We start from the raw sequence: 21,213 nt of genomic DNA, 5'->3' as shown, positions 1-21,213 counted from the left end.
ACCACCTAACTGGGCTCTTTCAGAGGAGAGTTTGAGACTCCAGAACTTCCCCCAGAAGGGGAACAGTTTCAGAGTTCACCTCAAAGGTTAAAGAGACACAATTTACGTCATTCCCCCCAGAAGATCTCAGTTTATAGCAATGTGACACGCAAATGAGTTGGATTTAAGTGAAAGTGGGCTGTGCAAAGTCCTCAGCCTCAATTTCTCTTCCAGCAGTGCAGTGTTAAACACTATTTAGGAGTGAACAGGATATTTGAAATGACTTGGGCTTGTAGTGGGTCCTAGGTGGAATTTTGTATCAATTTACAAGAGAGTAGCTGTCTCATCCATATTGCATCAGTCCTCTTGAGTCTGATGGTGGTCCCAAAGGAAGTGTGAAAGGACGTGACTGGACAGATGTAGGATGACTCAAAGCCCAAGAAGTCTGTGACAGATCCTCCTAATTTATAGCCTGGCTCAAATTGATGGCTCCACTTTATATAATAAAGGCAACCTTTGAGAGTTCAGGCTGTTGACCTTGCTTTAATGTTTGACTGTCTTCTTGCTTGGATTTGCTTACCAATACAGAGACAGAAGGCTTTTGGAAGCTCATTTTCTGCCCCAGTCCTGAAGAGGATTCTTTTATAATACTCCTTAAAATGGATTTTAGACACCCAGAATCTCCAAGTAGAAATGATAAGCATTTCCTGTGCTAACAAGGAAATGGACCTTGCCAGAAAAGTTGGTCAAATATTTTGATTTGGAGAAGGATAACAATGGCCTTCTAGTCCAACTCATACATGACTGGAATCTGCACTCTACCGTGACTGATAAGTTGCGATTCTGTCTCTCCTTTAAGGATTCTTAACTTGAGATCTATAAACTTTTTTAATAGTTTGATATCTGCTTTTTTAAAAAAAATTTTGATAACTGCATTTTTAATAAATTGGTTTCCCTTGTAATTCCATGTACTATATCATATACATTTAAAAACTTTATTCTGCAAAGGGGTCCAGAAAAAAAATTTTAATTTTTTTTATTAATTTTTATAATTATAACATTTTCTTTGACTGTACATATTCATAGGTAATTTTTTTTTTTTACAACATTATCTCTTGTACTCCCTTCTGTTCCGAATTTTTCCCCTCCTTCCCTCCACCCCCTCCCCTGGATGGCAGGCATTCCCATACATATTAAATATCTTATAGTATATCCTGGGTACAATATATATGTGCAGAACCGAATTTTGTTGTTGTTGTTTTTGTGAAGGAAGAATTGTATTCGGAAGGTAAAAATAATCTGGGAAGAAAAACAAAAAACAATGCTCACATTTTACACTCATTTCCCAGTGTTCCTTTTCTGGGTGTAGCTGCTTCTGTCCATCATTGATCAATTGGAATTGGATTAGCTCTTCTCTATGTTGAAGATATCCACTTCCATCAGAATACATCCTCATACAGTATCATTGTTGAAATGTACAGCGATCTTCTGGTTCTATTCATTTCACTCAGCATCAGTTGATGTAAGTCTCTCCAGGCCTCTCTGTATTCCTCCTGCTGGTCATTTCTTACAGAACAATAATATTCCATAACATTCATATACCATAATTTACCCAACCATTCTCCAATTGATGGACATCCATTCATCTTCCAGTTTCTGGCCACTACAAAAAGGGCTGCCACAAACACTTTGGCACATACAGGTCCCTTTCCCTTCTTTAGTATTTCTTTGGGATATAAGCCCAGTAGTTGCACTGCTGGGTCAAAGGGTATGCACATTTTGATAACTTTTTGGGCATAATTCCAGGTTGCTCTCTAGAATGGTTGGATTCTTTCACAACTCCACCAACAATGCATCAGTGTCCCAGTTTTCCCACAAAGGGGTCCAGAAAAATTAAGAACTTCTGATTTTCTGGAAGACCTCTAAGGAAAATTAGCCTACTGCCTCCTAAGCCAAAGTAGTCCTTTTGAAGAAGTCTAATTTTTCAAAAAACATTTTTTTTGACATCAAGCCTAAATTGGGCTTTTTTCCAATTTTTATCCCCTAATTCTGTCCTCTAGAATCAAACAGAACAAATCTAATCCTTCTAACTCATCCATGCCTATTTATTCTGTGGGATTCTTGTCCCTATACTTCCTAACCAGTGAACTGAAGGCTTTCCTCCCTTTCTTTTGACACTGCAGTAGTAACTAACCATTGGCTGTCCTTTTCTGTCAATACATGACCATCCTATCTTCCTTTATGATTATATATTTCCTGGATATCATCTTTTACTCTAACTCTACCTCATGGGTCCCTGTTTGTTATAGCTCTCTCATATCTACCATATGCTTTTCTATTGTCTTCTGAACGAATATTCAGAATACATGATACGTGAATAATAGGGAATACATGATTCAGATACATGAATATTCACATTGCTAAAAGGGATTGGTTGTTCTCCATTTTAAAATAGCAAAGCCCCAGGGACTGAGATTTTGGGAGTTGACTAGCTTTCTTGTCCATAGAAAAAGGGCCACTTTGCCCTTGGATGATGTTAGTGTTAGTGAGGTCCTTGCTTTTTTCAAATGGCTCAAACTAGCCTTTGATTGGCAAGATAAGAGAAATAGCTCCCATTCCTCCAAAGTAGAAGAGATTAGAATCCAACTAATGTTCAGTAAAGAGATAGAGGCAATCAGCAGCAAATACATGGCAGGCAGGGAGAATGTGTCATCCTGCAGAGATGGAATCCCTAGATGATCATCACATCTCTACAGGGCTGAAGGCATTAATTATCCTGGCCACACATGTCTGCTCCATGGATGCTCCTTACATGTGCTCCCTACATGTGACAATCAAGCATTTATTAAGATTGTTCCAGACGCTGTGCTGAGCACATACAAAGCAAAATCATGATTCCTACCCTCAAGACTTCTCCATTCCAACAGTGATGTCAGTCTTTCTCTTGATAGTGTGTGAATTTGTGGGACAGTATATGCTAGGTTTATGGATAGCACTACTTTTCTTAATGTGTTGTTTTATTAAATGCATTTGCTTTGAACTTATTGCATCCTCTATTTGACTAGAAGTAAAAATACTTGTGGAGGCTATTTGACTATGGTTGGGTCTGATATGGATGACAAACCCTCAAAGTATCTTGAATTTTGGTAGCATTACTGGAGTACTCAAATGCAAATGGAGATATATTCCCAAAACATTCTGCTTACTTTAGTAATCTCTTGTAGGTTTAACGTGCAGGAATTTATATACATTTTGTCTAAAGAAATATATTGCTTAGTGGAATGTTTCATAAAGTTGCTGTGTTTTGTATGCATTTCCTCTAAAATACCCTTTTTCATGTCTTCCTTTTGTCTCTGGAGACTCCAAACTCTTTATTTTACAAATATTTATAGAAGATGACAAAAAAAATTTAAACTTCTCTAGTGAAGGGGAAATGGATTTAGGCTGATAGCACTTCCAGGACTGATTGGTTGAAAAATAGCATCACCTTCACCAAATCAGTCTGAAAATGCTTACAGATTTAAACTTTAACTCAGAGTTGCATGTTTCAACTTTGACTATCCAAATGAAAAGTTCCTTGATTTTTTGAGGATAAGTAAAACTTCACTGTACAATGAACTCTCTTCTGTGGGACAAAGGAAGCTGCTTCACATGTAGAGGACTCAAGAGGAAGGACTGGTTTTGAGTCAGAAGATTTTTGCACCAGGACAGGGTCAACTTGGATTCACCAACCCCTTCAATTTCTTTATTTTTCCCCCATTCCACATCTCAAATGAAGGTTCAAAATGTTTTCTTGCTCTTCATATCTTTTCTCAAGATCTTGTGTTTCAGGCTAAAGGAAATGTCCATCATCTTAACTTTAAAATGAAGTTTACTTAAAGTAAATTCTACTATGCCAGTAAACATTCTTAAGCAATTACAGTGTTCCAGGTTCTGTGTTAAGAGCTGGGAACACAAATAAAGACATGAGATAATTCCTGTCCTTAAGGGATTCAGTTTAATGAAGACAACACATTAAAAAGAAGCTGAAAAGGGGAAGGTGAAGCATGAGCTGAGCTGAGAGTTGCAGAATGATGAGTTTCTAGAGGTCAAAAAGTCTAGGAAAGCAGGAAGATGGGAAATGATGAGATGAATTCCCAGAGAACCCTCCTTCTATGGTGGAACATCAGAGAGTAGCACTCTACTATCCACTCTCTACCCTCTCCAAGAAAAGGAAAGGAGGAGGAAGAGAAAAAAGAGAAGGAGGAAGAAGAGAAGAAAGAGGAAGAAAAGGAAGCTCTTTAAGTTTTGCAAAACACTTATGTTAACATGCGTTCACTCATTTGATCTTCACAACAACCATGTGAGATTGGCACTATTATTATCCCCTTACAGAAAAGAAAACCAGGGAAAGCTAGGAGATTTGTGTAGGCTCAGAACCCTAGTAAGGGTCTGAAACAAGACTTCACCTCAGATGTTCCTGACCCAGGTCCTGCACTCTATACCCAGTGCCATCCAGCTTCCTGGATGCTATAACTACTTCAGGTAGCTTCCTTCCCCTGGTCACCCTCCCTATCTCCCCAGAACATACATATGTACAGGTAACACCTTTCGGGCCCCTTTCCTCACTTGGAGAGAAACACCAAGAACACATTGCTGTCCTACACCTCCCTCTTGTAGTTGGCTACAATGTCCTACAAATTTTCAGAATTTAGGGATATTTGATAGTGAGGAATTTGAATCAGAGATGTTTCTATTGAAAACTAATACAAACAAACAAACTTCCAGGATTTGTAGGTGAGAGAATTTTTTGAGGGTTGGTATTATAGATACAGAAAAGGGGGAAATTGGAGAAAAAACAGATAAGCAGGTAATCCAGCATGATACTCTTATCCCTGACTGGGGAAAGACAAAAACTTTTCAAAATTTAGGCTGATAATAGCTGCAATTTAGGAACAATGCTTAGTATTTTATTAGGATATAGATGCATGTTTTTGTATAACCTCAGGGTATTTCATGCTGCCTTTATGGGTACAATGGAAAGATGTGGGTTAGATGATAGTTTGGTTGGGGTAGATTGAGAACTCTCTGAATAATTGAACCAAAAGCATAGTCATTAGTTCGTTGATCTCCTCTTGGAGCCAAGTTTTTAATGGAGAAGTTCCAGGAAGCTGCCCATGACTCTGCAGTTGAAAACTGTTATTAGAGATAGTCTATCAAATTTCAGCCAATTTAAAGCCGAGAAATAAAATGAACATGTGAGATGACTAAATCAGGATATAGAAAAAATAGACTAGATTGTTGGTGTGAGTCATATAAGATGATATTTAGAAAAGATAAGGTACAGTCTCACCATGGGGTTCAAAAAAAATCAGCTTCACAAGTAAAAGTAGGAAACATAACTGGACAGAAAATTGTATGAAAAAGATGGGGAGGGGAGAGTGAGAATTTAATGAATCTTAAGATCAATGGGAATCACCAGTGGGATTTGGAATTTTAAAAAAGTTAAATTCAGTTTTAGGTTGACATTGAGAGACACAGTATTCAAATTAAATTATGTCATCCATGAAAGGTAGAACTGGAAGGCCTTCTCTGCCATAAGGAGCCAATTCCTCTTCAACTTGTACTTTCTATTGGATTTTCTCTTTGTCAGTGGCAAGCACCTTTAGTGACTACATGTTTTTATTTTATGCATTGCTTGATATTAATAATCTGAGATTCATTGAATACAGTTAGAGCCGTTTTATGAAACTTATATGATTCTTCCATGTGTTAGAATGATGTCCTAGATTTATGTATAGATTATTTTCATAAATAAAATGCTAAAAGAATGGCAAAGTAGGAATGTGAGTATGTGAGTCTATAGTAACTGATATTCTGTCATCTTTTTATAATAATGAGAATGTTTTCCTCTGCTTTGTTACCATTCCCTCTTTCCCAGGACAGATCTTCTCTGTGTATCTTGCTGTCATCCACTTTCCCCATTTCTGATTCATTCCATCCCATTTACATTGTTTCACATCACACAACCAGAACTCTGATGCTATAATCCAAGCATCCTGTTCTGTGGAAGAGGAGTTCAATTTGGAGCAAAATGGAGAAATTTTAAAAACACACTCAATTTAAGGAAAAATGATTACAGCTTTCTAAAATTGGAATATGCTTCTCTTGGACATTGTAGATCCTCCTTTATTAGGAACCTTAATGTCAAAACTATATGATTATCAATAAGGTGTGTATATGTAGATCTGAAGAGAGAGAGAGAGAGATGGATAGATTAGCTCTCTCTCTCTCCATATATGTATATATTGTATGGGTATGTATGTATGTATATAAAATGTGTTGAAAACAATTGGAATTAAATTACTTGCCCGGGGTTACATAGCTAGACAATGTTTGAAGCCAGACTTGAACTCAGGAACTCCTGACTTCAGTCTGGTACTCTACCAACTGTGTCATCCAGCTATCCCCAAATAATATATATTTTTAGAAGAGACTCCTATTTAGGTATGTAACCTGGGCCCCACATGGCTTTGGAACTGCCAAGTTCTGTTATGGGGGATTTGGGCTAAGACTTGTTTTGTAAATATTACTCAAAGCCTCTATCCCATTTATTTTAATGAACAAAAACCATACATCATCAAATCACAAAACTTTAAAGTAAACCAAATGGCAATGAGAAATTTTATCTCCATAAGCAAAATAATAATATCTTCTACCACCTGTGGGAGAGGGAACATTCCACAAGCAACTCAAGCCTCTAGATTTGCATTGTAGCTGGAACTCTTTCCATGGCTCCATGGCTCCAGCTTCCAGGAGATGTTTGTGTCTCAAACTCTTGCCCCTCTCTGCCTCTGCCAGTTAATATGCCTGCTCAGGTCGCTAGCTCCATGCAGATCTGAATTAAACTAGATGAATTCTGTTTTCTCATCTACATCTGAAATTCTCTTGAGATGTGGTCACACACCCTGGAAATGGCCTTTGTGAGTTCATGTGATCAAAATATTGTAGACAAATTGACAGTGAGCCTCTTTGAACTTAGCTAAGCTGACCTGTTGACAGACAGACAGACAGACAGACAGACAATCCATTTCCAGACACAAATTCAGAAAGCTTTTCTAGTCTTGCAAGACCCATCAGAGCTCATGTTCAGCTGCCATAGACTTTAAGAACCCAGAGTTGCCTTCCATGCCCCAATAAGGTATCAGAAGATAGAAAACCATATATATATATATATATATATATATATATATATATATATATATACACACACACACACACACACACACACACACACACACACAGAGACAGAGAGAGAGAAAGAGAGAGAGAGAGAGAGAGAGAGAGAGAGAGAGAGATGTACATGTATATATCTAGGTAAGTACATAGGAAATTGTCTAACAAATTACAAGGTGAGATTTTTGTCAGGGAGGATACGTTTTACTGACAAATCTTCATCATGAAGCTTCAGAGGGAAGGTGATATTGGTACTGGCCTTTAAAAAATGAAAGAATTCAATAGTTACAGAATGGAAAGGAAAACATTCCATACATAGGGGAACAGAGTGAGAGAGAGAAAAAATATGAATCAGGAAAACGCAGAGTATGACTAAAATATATTGTTAACAAAGGGGAATATAAGTTGGGTGATTTCAGATTATGGATAGACTGTATCATTCCTTCCCAAACTACTGTAAATATTGTATATATGCCTGTAGATACATATGTGATCTCCCCCCACCCACCCATAGAATGCAAGCTTCTTGAAGGCCAAAGTTATTCCATTTTTGTCATTGTATCCCCAGTACAAAACAGAGTACATGGCATATAGTAGGTACTTAATAAATACATGTTGATTAATAAGAGGAAGTTACTATGAGGGGAAAAATAGAAAGACCACCCTGAAAACCAAAGAGAAACCTTACTTCACTTTTCCCCATGGCCACATGCCCAGTACTCTTATCCTGACAAACCACATTAACCCACAGCTGGTAATGGCAACATTACAGGTTGACCAATTTCCCCTATTGTTCTTACTATTACCAACTAAAAAATTAGACATCAGTTATCATTTTGATACTAATGTAGCATCTATTTCTCAAGGAGTTCAATTTGGCTTATAGGTATCATCTCATTTTATAAAATTCCTTATATGATGGAAAGAATCATTCTCTTTCTCTTCTTGCCTTTCTCCTCTTGGCCCACATTTAAATGTAATGTTTGATAAAACTGCACCTATCCACAGTCATGGATTCCAACATCTGATCATTTCAACTACTCCTTGTTCCTCAGTGTCATTGGCTATTTAGCATGGATGGCATCCCCACTAACTGTAAAGTTTCTTCCATGAAATAAATCATGAGAATTTTGTTTGTATGTCACCTTTACTGCAGGAGAATCCAGAAGAAGGGAGAGCCAGCATTTACAAATCAGTGATCATCAACACCTCCAAGGAAATGATGTGCTTCAGTGACTACCCCATCCCCGATGACTTTCCTAACTTCATGCACAATTCTCAAATCATGGAGTACTACAGGATGTACGCCAAAAAATTTGATCTCTTAAAGTATATTCGTTTCAAGGTAAGAAAAGGTGTTGGGCCTGTCTGCTTGTGACTGGAAGTCGTGTCATTTTTGCAGGTATTTGTGTGGGATAGATATGACTGCCAAGGACATTGTTCTGAATCTCTTCTCAGAAAGTCCTTGCTATATAAATATCTCAGGACTTGTCGCCTGCAGAAAGATTAGAGAGAGAAGGAAAAGGTCTTCTCCCTCGCAGTGAGAGAATAATTTGTTATGTGGGAATGTAGTTCTAAGACTACTTCACAAATACCAAAAAAATAGTGACGTATTTTTAAGCACTTTTCACTTCTTATCATTTCATTTGATCCTCACAGTAGTTCTGTGAAGTAAAATATTAGGAGTTCATGATTTCGGCTATAAACTAAATTCTGAAATATAGAGTGATTAAATACTGGAAGTGTTCCCAAAAAGTATAGAAAAAATAAGGATGTCCACCTTTTACCACTACCATTTGGTAAAGCTCTAGAAATGCTTACAATAGCAATGAGATAATGAATTTTAAGCCATTAATATCAACAAGAGGGAGATAAAATTATACTTAATTGTGGATGATAACATAGAAACTCCAGAGAATCTGAAAACAACGTAATTGAAACAATAAATAGCTTCCATAAAGTAGTAGAATACAAAATAAATTTACAAAGTTCATCAATATATCTATGTTATAATAACAAAAAGAATTGATAAAAATAGAAATCCAATTCAAAATATCTATAAAAGCATAAAATAAGGGGCAGCTAGATGTGCAGTGGATAGAGCGCTGGCCCTGAAGCCAGGAGGACCTGAGTTCAAATATGACCTCAGATACTAAATACTTCCTAGCTGAGTGACTCTGGGCAAGTCACTTAACCTCAATTGCCTCAGGAAAAATAAATAAATAAATAAATAAAATTCCACATATGAAGGTATGCTCAAGTTTTATATAACTCAATTATGTGACTTATATACCCTCTTTACAGAAAAACAAATGATTAGAGGATTCTTCTTTGTTCATGGTTGAGATTATGCCAATATATCAAAAATACTGAAACTCCCCAAATTAATTTACAGATTTAGTGCTATGGCAATGATTTAGAAGAGCAAAAGGTCTAAAATCTCAATAAAAAAAATAAAAACACATGAGGACTTCTAGACCTCAAATAATATTAAGTTGTAATCATCAACAGTATTTAATACAAGTTTAAAAATAGAAAAGTATGTCAGTAAAATAGACTAAATAGAAATGATACAAAACAAATTAATTCAGTAGCCCAGGGCTCAATAAATTTAGTAACTTAAATCATTTGGAAATGAACCTATACTTTAATAAGAGCCATTATTTAATCCTGAAAACTACTTATCTTTTTTTAAAAAGTTCAGATCAGCCTCCTATACCCCACACCACAATAAGTTCCAAATGGATGCAAGACCTAAATATGAAAGAATGTCATTTAAAATAGAAGAAAGGAGAAGGACAAGATAGAGAAGAAGCAAACAAGAGAAAGAGGTTATCCTAAAAGAGAAAAATAGATGATTTCTACTATACTTAAGTTTTTACTGTACTTTGGAGGAGAATCTCTAGATCAGCTATTTTTAATAACGTTTTAATATCAAAAATATAAAAAGAAATTAATACAAATGTATAAAAACAAGAAGTATTCTCAGTGGACAAATGGTCAAATAATAAGAAGGTTTCAAAAGAAAAATTGCTAACTTTCAACAACTATTATGAAAATATGCACCAAAATTCTAATAATAAGGTAAATAGAAATAATTCTTAGGTTTTTACCTCATAACTAATAATTTGGCAAAAAAACAAAGAAAATAGAAATTGTTCTTTTAGAGGACTGAAGGAGGTCAGTCATCCTGATGCATTGTTGGTGAAGCTTGGAACTGGCCCAATCATTCTGAAAAACAACTTGGAATTATGCAGAAAAAAAGCAGTTTGCTTGTTTATTTAATTTATTGTATCTAGAGATTCCACTGCTAAATATATTTCACAAGGAGGTCAAGGAAAGAAAAATCCCATGTGTGCCAAAATCTTCATGGTAGCAGTTTTATAATTACAAAAAAGAAAAAAGCAATTGTCAAGAGTCCCTGTCAATTGGGGAAATGGCCATGCTAATTATTGTAGATAGATATAATTGACTTGGAAACATGGATCCTATCAGACATAATCTCTTGATTTTCTTAGCTTTCCCTTTTTAGCAAGGAAAAATTCATTGGATAACCTGGATTCAGGTTGGGTATCTGGAAATGATAGTGCTTTAAAAAAAGTCATCAATAATTTTAAAATAAAAATAATTAAAATAATTAACTTTAGGGAAAAAAAAAAGAACAAGTGAGAAGAGTAAGGAACAACATTAGTCTGCTCTTTGTAGAAATTTGGCCTAGTGGATTAGTACTATGAAAATTTATACAGCTTCCCTTGTAGAAATTGTCTCACTTTGATGTTAAAGAAGAAAAAGATTCATCAAAGTAAGTCATGAGACTTTAGTACTTCGCCTAGGATATCATCCTCTCTGGGAAATATTTCTCATTGGCTTATCTGTGTAATTCAAAAACCATTTTCTCCCTTCAAGGTTCCTTATGCACTGGGGATGCCTTTGCTCTCTATAATAAGGAATTTAATACTGCAATTGGATATCCATCCCTTCTCAGCCAGGAAGTCTGACCACAGATTATAGCATCTCTCCCATTTCTTTCCAGACTATTGTACACAGTGTAAAGAAGCGGCCCGATTTTGCCACTTCAGGCAAGTGGGACATAGTTACTGAATCGAATGGGAAGCAAGAAGTGAATGTCTTTGATGGAGTCATGGTTTGCACTGGCCATCACACCAATGCTCACCTGCCCCTGGAATGCTTCCCTGGTAAGTCTTCGGAGAAGAAAGGGCCTTGAACTTTCCATATTTGTTACAAGACTTTCAGATGTGAAAGTGGTAGAAGTGTGGTCAGATGCCACCAAAAAGAATGTCCTATGCAAATAAAGTAGAAATAAGGCAAGAAATCTGCAAGTGAGCCAGAAATAAAAATTAAGGCAAGAAATCTGAAAATGACCCTGATTTTCTGTATTGTACTTTAGAGAGATGACCATCTCCTTGCCTTCCTCAAGGATTTAGCTATCAAGCCAACAACAGGGGAAGATTGGAAGTCAACTTATATTATCTATTATCTTAACATTCTTGGGGGATAAAAAGTTGTGAGATGATGTTATAGAGTTGCCTTTCCAACTGAGATATTGGGGCTTTGAGATATCATAGCATCATATCATAAAACTGGAAGGAGTCACAGATTCCCTTGAGACAAAGATTAAAGATTGTCCAAGATTAAGTCCAGGTCTTCTAAGTTGAAATCCAGCTTTTTTTTTTTTTCAACTATAACAAATCTTTATTAACATATATGGCCATAGTGTATGTTTGTAAGAATGTAGAGGAAATTTAGAATTTGTCAGCTATGAAGAAAAAAGTTTCTATACCAGACGAAAATATTAATTGATCTCTTTTTTGCCTAAGACAAAAAGGTCTACAGGGAAAAGAATTCAAAAAAGGCAAAAGGGATATAAGGGATATAAAGGATAAAGCAAAAGAGATAAGAGAAGAAAGTTTCCCACATAAGACAATTGATAGTTTAAGTAACTTATTTGTGCTATGGAAGCTACAGAGCTTGGGTTGAGGCTAATGGAAAACAGAAGGAAAGGGCAAAAGTTCTAGAGAGTAAGGTGTGCCGTAGATGGGAAGGAAGATAGTGTGGCACCGGTCAATGTTCTAACATGTAAGAGAACTGGTATCAGGCTGTCTTTTCCCTCCCCATGGAATCACTCTGCCTTTGGTTTGCAGGGATAGAGAAATTCAAAGGTCAATACCTCCACAGCCGGGACTATAAAGACTCACAGAGATTTGCCGGAAAGCGAGTGATTGTGATTGGGATTGGGAATTCTGGAGGAGATCTTGCTGTGGAGATCAGCCACACGGCCAAACAGGTTTGAATCGGTGAATTATTCATTTTATTTGACCTCTAACCCATCATCACATTAAAAAAAAAAGCAAAACTTACATCATCACGCAGCCTAAATTGGCTTAGTCAGCTGTGAATGGAGACAATGTCTGGAATCCAGATGCCTTCGAATCATGTTATAGGAGAGAAAAGCCTGAAAAATTATGCAAATCAATACCAATTTTTAAATACCAGGAGGAATCAGTGACTAAAGAATGTTTAACCAGATTGTCAAAATATTTCAAAAGCAGGAAAAATATTATTGTAGAAACTATAAGATTGTCTCTTTGGGCCTCAAAATGAGGGCATGTAGCACAGTACATGTGGCGTGTAGATAAATAATGTCTTTGAAAAGACATCTGCTTTATGTAAGGCTAGATTCTGTGGTGAACATAAAGAAGTCTAAGACACAATCTTGCTCTCAAGGACATTTAGTCTAGTTGGGAAAATAAAATATGAATACATTTGTATAAATATAATCATTCAAAATCATTCATAACAAGAGATGTTATAGTAAAATGCACAATCAATTTCCACATGAGTGAGAAAGAAAATAGATGCTTTGGGAGTTATTTGGAAGGATAAGTCACCGTGGGCTACAGTGGTCTGGGAAGATACCATGGAGGTTCTTCTCCGTATTGAGTCAGATCTCACTAGGATATGCACAGGAAGAGAGAAGTGAAAAGAAGATAGAAAGAATAAAATCAAATGAGTTGAGTTTGTGATGGGGAAACAATTAGACTACTATGGTTGAATTGAAAAGTTCGGAAAGGTAAGGATCTAAAATAAGAATTAATGGATAGGTCAAAGGTGGGTTACTAGAGTGTTTTGAATATCAGACAGAGGAGTCTGGAATTTGTCCGGGCTATTGAGAATCATTGAATGCTTTTGAGCGAGGACTTGATCAAATTGATGTTCTCTTCTTCCCAGGTTTTCCTCAGCACTAGGAGGGGTGCATGGATACTAAATCGTGTGGGGGATAACGGATATCCTTTTGATGTTATCTTCTATTCCCGATTTAAATACTTTTTTTCAAAGTTCTTAAGCCTATCTGCAAAGAACTCATTTCTGGAAAAAAAGATGAATGCAAGATTTGACCATGAAATGTATGGTCTGAAGCCTATGCACAGGTATGCTCCTAAGCATTTCAAACAAGGAGTAAGAGCTGGATGTTTGAAATAAAAGCTGAGTGGATAGAAGAATGATCAGACTCTCTGTGCTGCCCAGTTAATAAGTAAATGGTGTACTCTTAAGACAGTAATAGAAACCAGCTTGTCCATGGTCTTTTGCAATGAGTTAGTGCCCCAGATGTGGTGGTGGAGAGTCCAGTGGACAATTATTTCTGAGACTCTATTTCACTTCTTACAGCCCAAAATCACATTAGTTCTGTGTGTGTATGTGTTTTGGTAGCTCAAGTGATTCACATTCTACAATCCATGAAAATGACCAGGATTTTTCCATAGTAAATTACTCTCAAGCCACATCTTCCCAGCCCTACATAGTGTACAGTAAATTTTTTTTGAGTTTTTTGAGAAAAATAATATCAGCCTATCCTCGTAGATCCCATAAACATTCTCCAATAATAACTATTCACTCTTATGTAATATTTTAAGGTTTGCAAAACACTTTTCTCACATTGAACCTGTTTGAAAGGTAATGTGAGTATTATTATCTCCTTTTTTAGATAAGAAAATTGAGATTAAGTGATTTACCATAATCACATGGCCGGTAAATGCCTGTGGTGATATTCAAGCTCAGGCTAGTCCAGCCACTCTATCACTGTCTCAAGTTAATCTGTGTCTTTTCCATTTTCCCCCTTTTTATCTTCAGATTCTAAGTCACCCAGTAACTTCATCTTTTCTTCCATGAAGCCCTAATTTATTCCATACTAATATAGGCTTATTAAACAAACCAACATATAGCAGAATAGCACACACTGCTTTCCTATCCCTTAAGAAACCCCTTCAACTCAAGCAAAATCTCTGTGACACTAGACAGTCTTTCTCTCTCATGTTCTTAATCTTTTTTCTCTTTCCTTTCTCTTTCTTCCCTCTTTTTGTCACCTCCAAACAGAGCTCTGAGCCAGCACCCAACAGTCAATGACGACCTGCCCAACAGAATTATTTCTGGCCGAGTGCGAGTCAAGGGAAATGTAAAGGAATTCACAGAGACGGCTGCCATCTTTGAAGATGGTACAAGGGAGGATAATATTGATGCCGTTATCTTTGCTACGGGCTATAGCTTTGACTTCCCCTTCCTTGAAGATTCTGTCAAAGTGGTCAAGAATAAAACTTCCCTGTATAGGAAAGTATTCCCGCCAAACCTAGAGAAACCAACGCTAGCTATCATCGGCCTGATCCAGCCCCTCGGAGCCATCATGCCCATTTCAGAACTCCAGGGCCGATGGGCCACACAGGTATTTAAGGGTAAGTGATAACAGGCTTGTGGGAAAGACTTCAGGTACAATGACTTGGGGAAACAGCAATAAATGGTTTGAATTTAATTCTGTTTCAGCAGAGAAGCTATTTGCTTATTTACTGATTAGCTCAGGAGGTTGTAACCTTTTTTTGTCATGGACCCCCTTACCTTCTCAGAATATTATTTTTTAACTTAATCATGTTTTTTTTTTTCCTAATTACATGTAAAGATAATTTTCAACATTCACTTGTGTAGGATTTTGAGTTCCTTCCTTTACCTCCCTCCTCCCCAAGACAGCAAGCAATCTGATATAACTTAGATGTGTACAATCATTTTTAAACATTTCCATATTAATTGTGTTGTGAAAGAAAAACCACAAGAAAGGGGGGAAAAAGTGAAAATAGTATGCTTCGATCAGATGAGCGTTCAGTCTCCATAGTGCAGGAGAGTGGTGCAAATGCAGGATGAAGTAGTGAGAGAAATGAATGGGGGCCAGGAGAGTTCTGGCTTACAGCATAGAACTGACTTTATTTCTTATGGGTTCCCTTTTATATCCCACCATAAATCTGCTTTTCTCTGTTATATATCACACAATGGTTATAAAACCACAAAAAGTGCAGTCAAGAATGTGATATTTCCTTGTTCTATTAGTCAAAGCTCACCCTGTTTTTTGTTTCTTTAATGTTCCCCTTGTTCCATTAGATAAAGTATATTCTGGACATGCCGACCTTCATATTTCCAATAAATAATCCGAGGGAGCTCAGAAATAGATCACCAGCTGTGAAACAGGCCTTGCCTCATCCCATAAAGTACTTCAGCGACCTTGCCTTTTCTAAAGGGCTTACATCTGGCTCCCTAACACCATAGTTTTTTCTCTGGATGTGGATGGCATTTTCCACCCCAAGTCTATCAGAATTGTCTTAGATCATCACTACATTGCTAAATAGAGCTAAGTCTATCATAGTTGATCATCACATAAGCTTGTTCTGGTTCTGCTCAATTCACTCAGCATCAGTTCATATAAATCTCTCCAGGCTTTTCTGAAATTTGCCTGCTCATCATTTTTTACAGAACAATAATTTTTCTATTACATTCAAATAACACAACTTATTCCTCCAATCGAGGGACATCTACTTAATTTCCCACTCAAAATAATGTTTTTAAATTCATATAATAAAAACACATGGAATTACAAAGGAAAGCAATTATAATGAAACACTGTTATGAAGTTGTTTTGGTTGTTTTTTTTTTTAAGTTTATCAACTCCAGGATAATAATAATCTAGTTTGGAAGGTTCTATCTCACAGCATTCTTGTGAGGTAAATCGGTATTATTTAACCAATGTTATAAGTATTTAAAAGCAAAGGAGAGACTTGCTACAAATACAAAGTAAAACCTAATTAAGCTAGGAACAGAAGTGCACAGAATTTTAGATCTCCAATTTTTTAATTTTTTCTTTTTTGTTATTATTTAGTTGTTATTGTTCAGTTTTTTCAGTCATGTCCAAATTTTCATGATCCCATTTGGCAAAGATACCAGAGTGATTTGCCATTTGCTTCTTCAGTTCATTTTACAGATGAGCAAACGGAGCTAAATGATTCTGGTTTCCAAGAACCAATCTAGTGAACTTCACCAAGTCTCATCACCTGCACATTTCCTATGAATATTCAGTTCTTCCCGGACCAGAGTGATCCTTAATTGGGATTGAAACCAAGATTATTTTTAAAATCCTTCTTCTCTTCCTCCTCCTATCCTCCAGGAAGTTATTTGTGGTAATACACACACACACACACACACACACACACACACACACACACACACACACACACACACAGGAGTAATAGACAATAGGGAAGGGATTGGGACCTTTCCAAGATTCCAGTTATTCTCCTAAATTTGCCAGCAGCAGAATCACATGATGGATCATTTCCTCAATAATGGCATGAACCTGGAAGTCCAATTGCCTGTTGGACTGTATACTCTTTCAAATAGACTGAAATAAGAAAAGAGCACTGTGTTAGAGCAGGGGGTCTTACTCTGGGTTTCAGGAACTGGCGTTAGCTTTCAGGGAGGGTCTGTGAATACAGGGGGAAAATCTTATTGTTCTTTTCACTAATCCTCTAACTGGAATTTAGTATTTCCTTCAATTATTTAAAAACATAATTCTGAAGAAAAGGTCTGGCGTCACCAGACTGAGAAAGGCAAACAACAGGTTAAGAATCCCTGGGTTAGAACAATTCCAAATTGTCTTTTTTTTTCTTTAAAAATTTCCCTAAATTGTCTTTTTTTTTTTATTGCTAACTAAAACATCTGCATAATTTACATTTATTTCAGAATAGTAGCTATTGAAATTGAATCATACACATTTTCCCTTCTGCCAATTTTTTGTTGTGGGTGAGTTCAAAGAACAATTCCAATTTCAAATAGATTGTTAACTTGATTATCCAGAATCTCACATGTGAAATAAACCCAAATTGTTGATAGGAATAGGGAAACTTTCCAAACATACATGAAGGGCTCTACATTTGGGACCAAGAGAGTAAAAAGCAGGCTAAGAGAATATGTCCTCGAAATGCCAGTGAATTTATGAGTAGTGAAGCCTCCCACAGCGTTTTAGGCTTATGCAGTGGTCAGCCATGCAGAAGGGAATGTAGCCACTCTGGGAGGCTGGAGAAGCTAGTTATTGCCCACAGCCCAGCGCAGTTTGGAAAATAAAAAGAAAAGGAAAAGGATGAGCCAGAGAGAAAGGCCTTCCAGCCAGGGAAGCCACTTGGCTCAGTCCAAGAATCAGAATTCACGGTCTCCTGCCCTGATGGTGAATTTAAACTATGTTCCTGGCTCAATAAGCATTGCCAGAAATCCACAATCCACAACTGCCCTGACCCTGTCATTCATCAGCTGTGTGACTTCGTGGCCTCAGTTTCCCCACCTACAAAACAGAAACGTGATTTTATAGGCTAATTACCAGGAATCTACTTGGAAAACTACAAAACACTGTAACTGGAACCTAGTATTCCTGCTTATTTAACAAAAGTGCAAAGACCACAGGACTTATATTTTATTGCTTTAAATCTGCTTGCTTAGGATGTTTAATTAAACATATAATTAAATAATTGTAATAAATCCATAACTGGTATATAAATATATAATGGTAAAATAACATAAAATAAAATACAGTGGAAATTTCATATGTAACATGAACATGAATAATATATATGAGTACATATTTTATATATGTTTGTATACATATGTGAGTACACGCATACACACACCCTTACAGTGCCAGTGACAATAAAAGGGATATCCAGGTGGAGTTTGGGTGAGGTTAGGATTCAGGGAGGCTTTTCAGTTCCATTGCTAGTAAATAAACCCCAAATGGAGCATCTTCAGCCTTCTGTGTTCCTCATTGAGAATAGGAATTGTTTCATTCTTTTTTCTCTGGGGGCTAGCTCAAAGCCTGTCACACAGCAGACATTTCACAAATGCTTGTAGGTTGCCTGAGACATCATGGATTCTTTTGTTTGGTTGGTTTGGGGTTTTTTGCAAGGCAATTGGGGTTAAGTGATTCGCCCAGGGTCACACAGCTAGGAAGTGTTAAGTGTCTGAAGTCTAATTTGAACTCAGATCCTTTTGAGTTTAGGGCCGGGTGTTTTACCTATCTTACCAGGTAGCTGTCCCTTTGATGGAGTCATAAAACTAGCACTTCCCACTCTCATAATGGGGAAAAATGCCGAGTGGATTATTGTGCAATCAAAAATATTCTCGTATAGTAAATACCCAAGGGGTAAAATCTACCTGGTAGATTACCAAGAAATATGGGTTCAAAGCCAAAATGCTTAAAACCTTAAAAGTCTTGACTTTTTTCTGGGACTTCCATCTCTGAAGGGCTTGGCCAGTGGGGGGTCCTTTGGCCCTTCACCTGAAGGATGTTTTAGAAGGTGAAAATTGTCTGTTTCCTGAGTATTTAAGCTTAGACCGAGGTTTTATATAACTGTGTTCCTTTCTCACTGACATAAAGCCCCATTGTTATTAGGTAAGAGAGCTGGTTTTCCTTCTTTACATTTCCTCTTGAAACCAAATATGAGAGTTCACATTTACAGAGTATTTTTTTTACATTTTATTTTCTTGAGGGAGAGGAGCAGGGAGGCAATCATGATAAGGTGACCTGTCCAGGGTCAAAAAGTTAGTAAGTGTCTGCATTTAAACTTAGGGCTGATGTTCTCTCACTGCATTGTGTACCTGCCCCTATTGAGCATTTAGGGGTTATGGAGTGTTCTGCTCACCACACTTCTGTATGCTCCTGTTTATTTACTCCTATTATATACTCCTAGTGTAAATAGTACTATGTCATCTCAGTCCATATTACTTTTCCTAAATTGTAAGTTCTGTAGTTTGGTGAATCCAGCAGAGAGAGGAGGAGAGAGGTAGAGAGAGAAAGTGGAAACTGGGATTTCTTTAGCAGATTAAGAAAAAAAATCAATCTGCCCCAAAATCAAGACTACTTGGAGACCATTAAGCAGAAGCAAGCACTTGTTTACCCATATTATAGAAAGGATTCCTGCTTAAATATGGGTCTGGATTAGGTGAAAGGAAATGAGAAAGGAATAAGTATTTATACTGTACCTACTATATGCTAAGCACTTTACAGCTATTATCTCACTTAATCTTCACAAGAACTTCCGGGAAGTAGGAACTAACCCTATTCCATTTACAATGAGAAAATTGAGGCAAACTGAGCTTAAGTGACTTGTCCAGGAACATGCAACTAGTGAATTTCTGAGGCTGGATTTGAACTTGGGCCTCCCTGACTCAGAAACAGCACTATTCACTGTCTCCCCTACTTACCTAAGGACCTCCAGGGCCCTTCTTTGGATCAAAGCATTGAATAGAGTATATTATTGTGGTTCTTGAAAGAAAATCTCCTGAAACACAGTCACTGGTGAACAAATATAAGGTATTTCTGAGTAGAGACTCTATTCCGTTTTCAAAAAAGAAAAGAATAGTAAAAGAACAAAATCCAAAGGAAATGTTTACTCTACTCTTTCTTCATTAATTTACTAATAATTAGCACTTATAAAATGCTTTAAAGTTTGCAAGGTACTTTACAAATATCATCTCATTTAAACCTCTTAATAACCCTTGGACATAGATGCTACTGTTAACTCCTTTTTATTGATAAATAAACTGAGGGAAGGGACAGTCACATAGCTAATATGTCCAAGGCAGGTCTTCCTCATTTCCAGCATTCTGTGTAAGTACCATCTGCCTTTCTAAGTACAGGATTACCTAGAAATATAGAAAAAATAAGCTCATAGTTGTTGTTTTTTTAAATCCATTTTTAAAAAAATGTGATATATGGAAGACAATTAATATAAGATATAAATAATATATACAATTAACTGTAGAAAGAAATATCTGTTCAAACAGGATACAAAGTATAGGTAGTTGTTCCCAATCAAACACTGTTAAGAATTTTAGCTTTCATCAAAGTCCTGTGAAAATCAGATGGAGTTAGTTCAGTTCAAACTTGAACCGAATAAGGTAAACTCTTTGAAGTTTGAAGTTTGAAGTTAGGAACTATGGATACTCAGTGTGCTGTGGAGTAAATAATTGTTGCTGATTCATCTGGAATGAGAATCTTTCCTTTTGGGGTCTGAGGATTTATTTGTTTATGATTTAGGACTAAAGACCTTGCCTTCGCAAAGTGAAATGATGGAAGAAATCACTAATAGTAGAGAAGAAATGGCCAAAAGGTAAGATATTTTAAAATCCTGCCTTTTGTTACTCCCCAACAAGTCACATTTTTTTTCCTTAAAATTAGGAAATTGGATAAAATGATCTCTCAGGACTCTTCCAGTGCTAAGATTTTATGAGTCTATAAGATATATATTCAGTCTATAACCTTATAATTTAGATCTGAAAAAAGTAATATTTAATTGACTCCTGGTGACCTTATAGTTCAGAATGTTGTCCCTACCGACCTAGTTGGTTTTCATTTTATTATTATTGTTTTATAATATGTAGATAAAATTGTAGATAGTTATTCATTTTATTACCTAGTAATTTAGATCTGACAAGAGTAATATTTAGTTGACTTCTGCTGTACTTATAGTACAGAATGTTGTCCCTACCAACCTAGTTGTTTTGTTGTTGTTGCTGTGATTGTTTTTTTAATATATAGATAAAATTATAGACATGTATTTATTTTAATTACCTTGTAATTTAGATCTGATAAGAGCAATATCCCCCCCTCCTCCAAGCTGGGGTTAAGTGACTTGCCCA

The 21,213-nt window shown here is 36.5% G+C and overlaps 1 protein-coding gene across 5 annotated transcripts in view; it reads left to right on the top strand.

Annotated features, from left to right (window-relative positions):
• FMO5 (flavin containing dimethylaniline monoxygenase 5) overlaps positions 1–21,213 on the top strand; it is a 65,015-nt gene that overhangs the window by 38,642 nt on the left and 5,160 nt on the right. For 4 of the 5 annotated variants that reach the window (XM_074263264.1, XM_074263265.1, XM_074263262.1 and 1 more), the window contains 6 exons: positions 8,351–8,539; positions 11,228–11,390; positions 12,357–12,499; positions 13,444–13,643; positions 14,587–14,939; positions 20,612–20,684. In XM_074263264.1, the coding sequence (XP_074119365.1) occupies positions 8,351–8,539; positions 11,228–11,390; positions 12,357–12,499; positions 13,444–13,643; positions 14,587–14,939; positions 20,612–20,684 (1,121 nt within the window). Of the gene's footprint in view, positions 1–8,350; positions 8,540–11,227; positions 11,391–12,356; positions 12,500–13,443; positions 13,644–14,586; positions 14,940–16,495; positions 17,148–20,611; positions 20,685–21,213 lie in introns of those variants that run through there. The other variant, XM_074263266.1, reaches the window with a different exon arrangement.

This window comes from Sminthopsis crassicaudata, chromosome 4 (genome assembly GCF_048593235.1).
Source record: "Sminthopsis crassicaudata isolate SCR6 chromosome 4, ASM4859323v1, whole genome shotgun sequence".
In the NCBI taxonomy this organism is placed as follows: Eukaryota; Metazoa; Chordata; class Mammalia; order Dasyuromorphia; family Dasyuridae; genus Sminthopsis; species Sminthopsis crassicaudata.
Note: the sequence above shows the minus strand (reverse complement) of the source record. Positions and strands in the feature narration are given on the sequence as shown.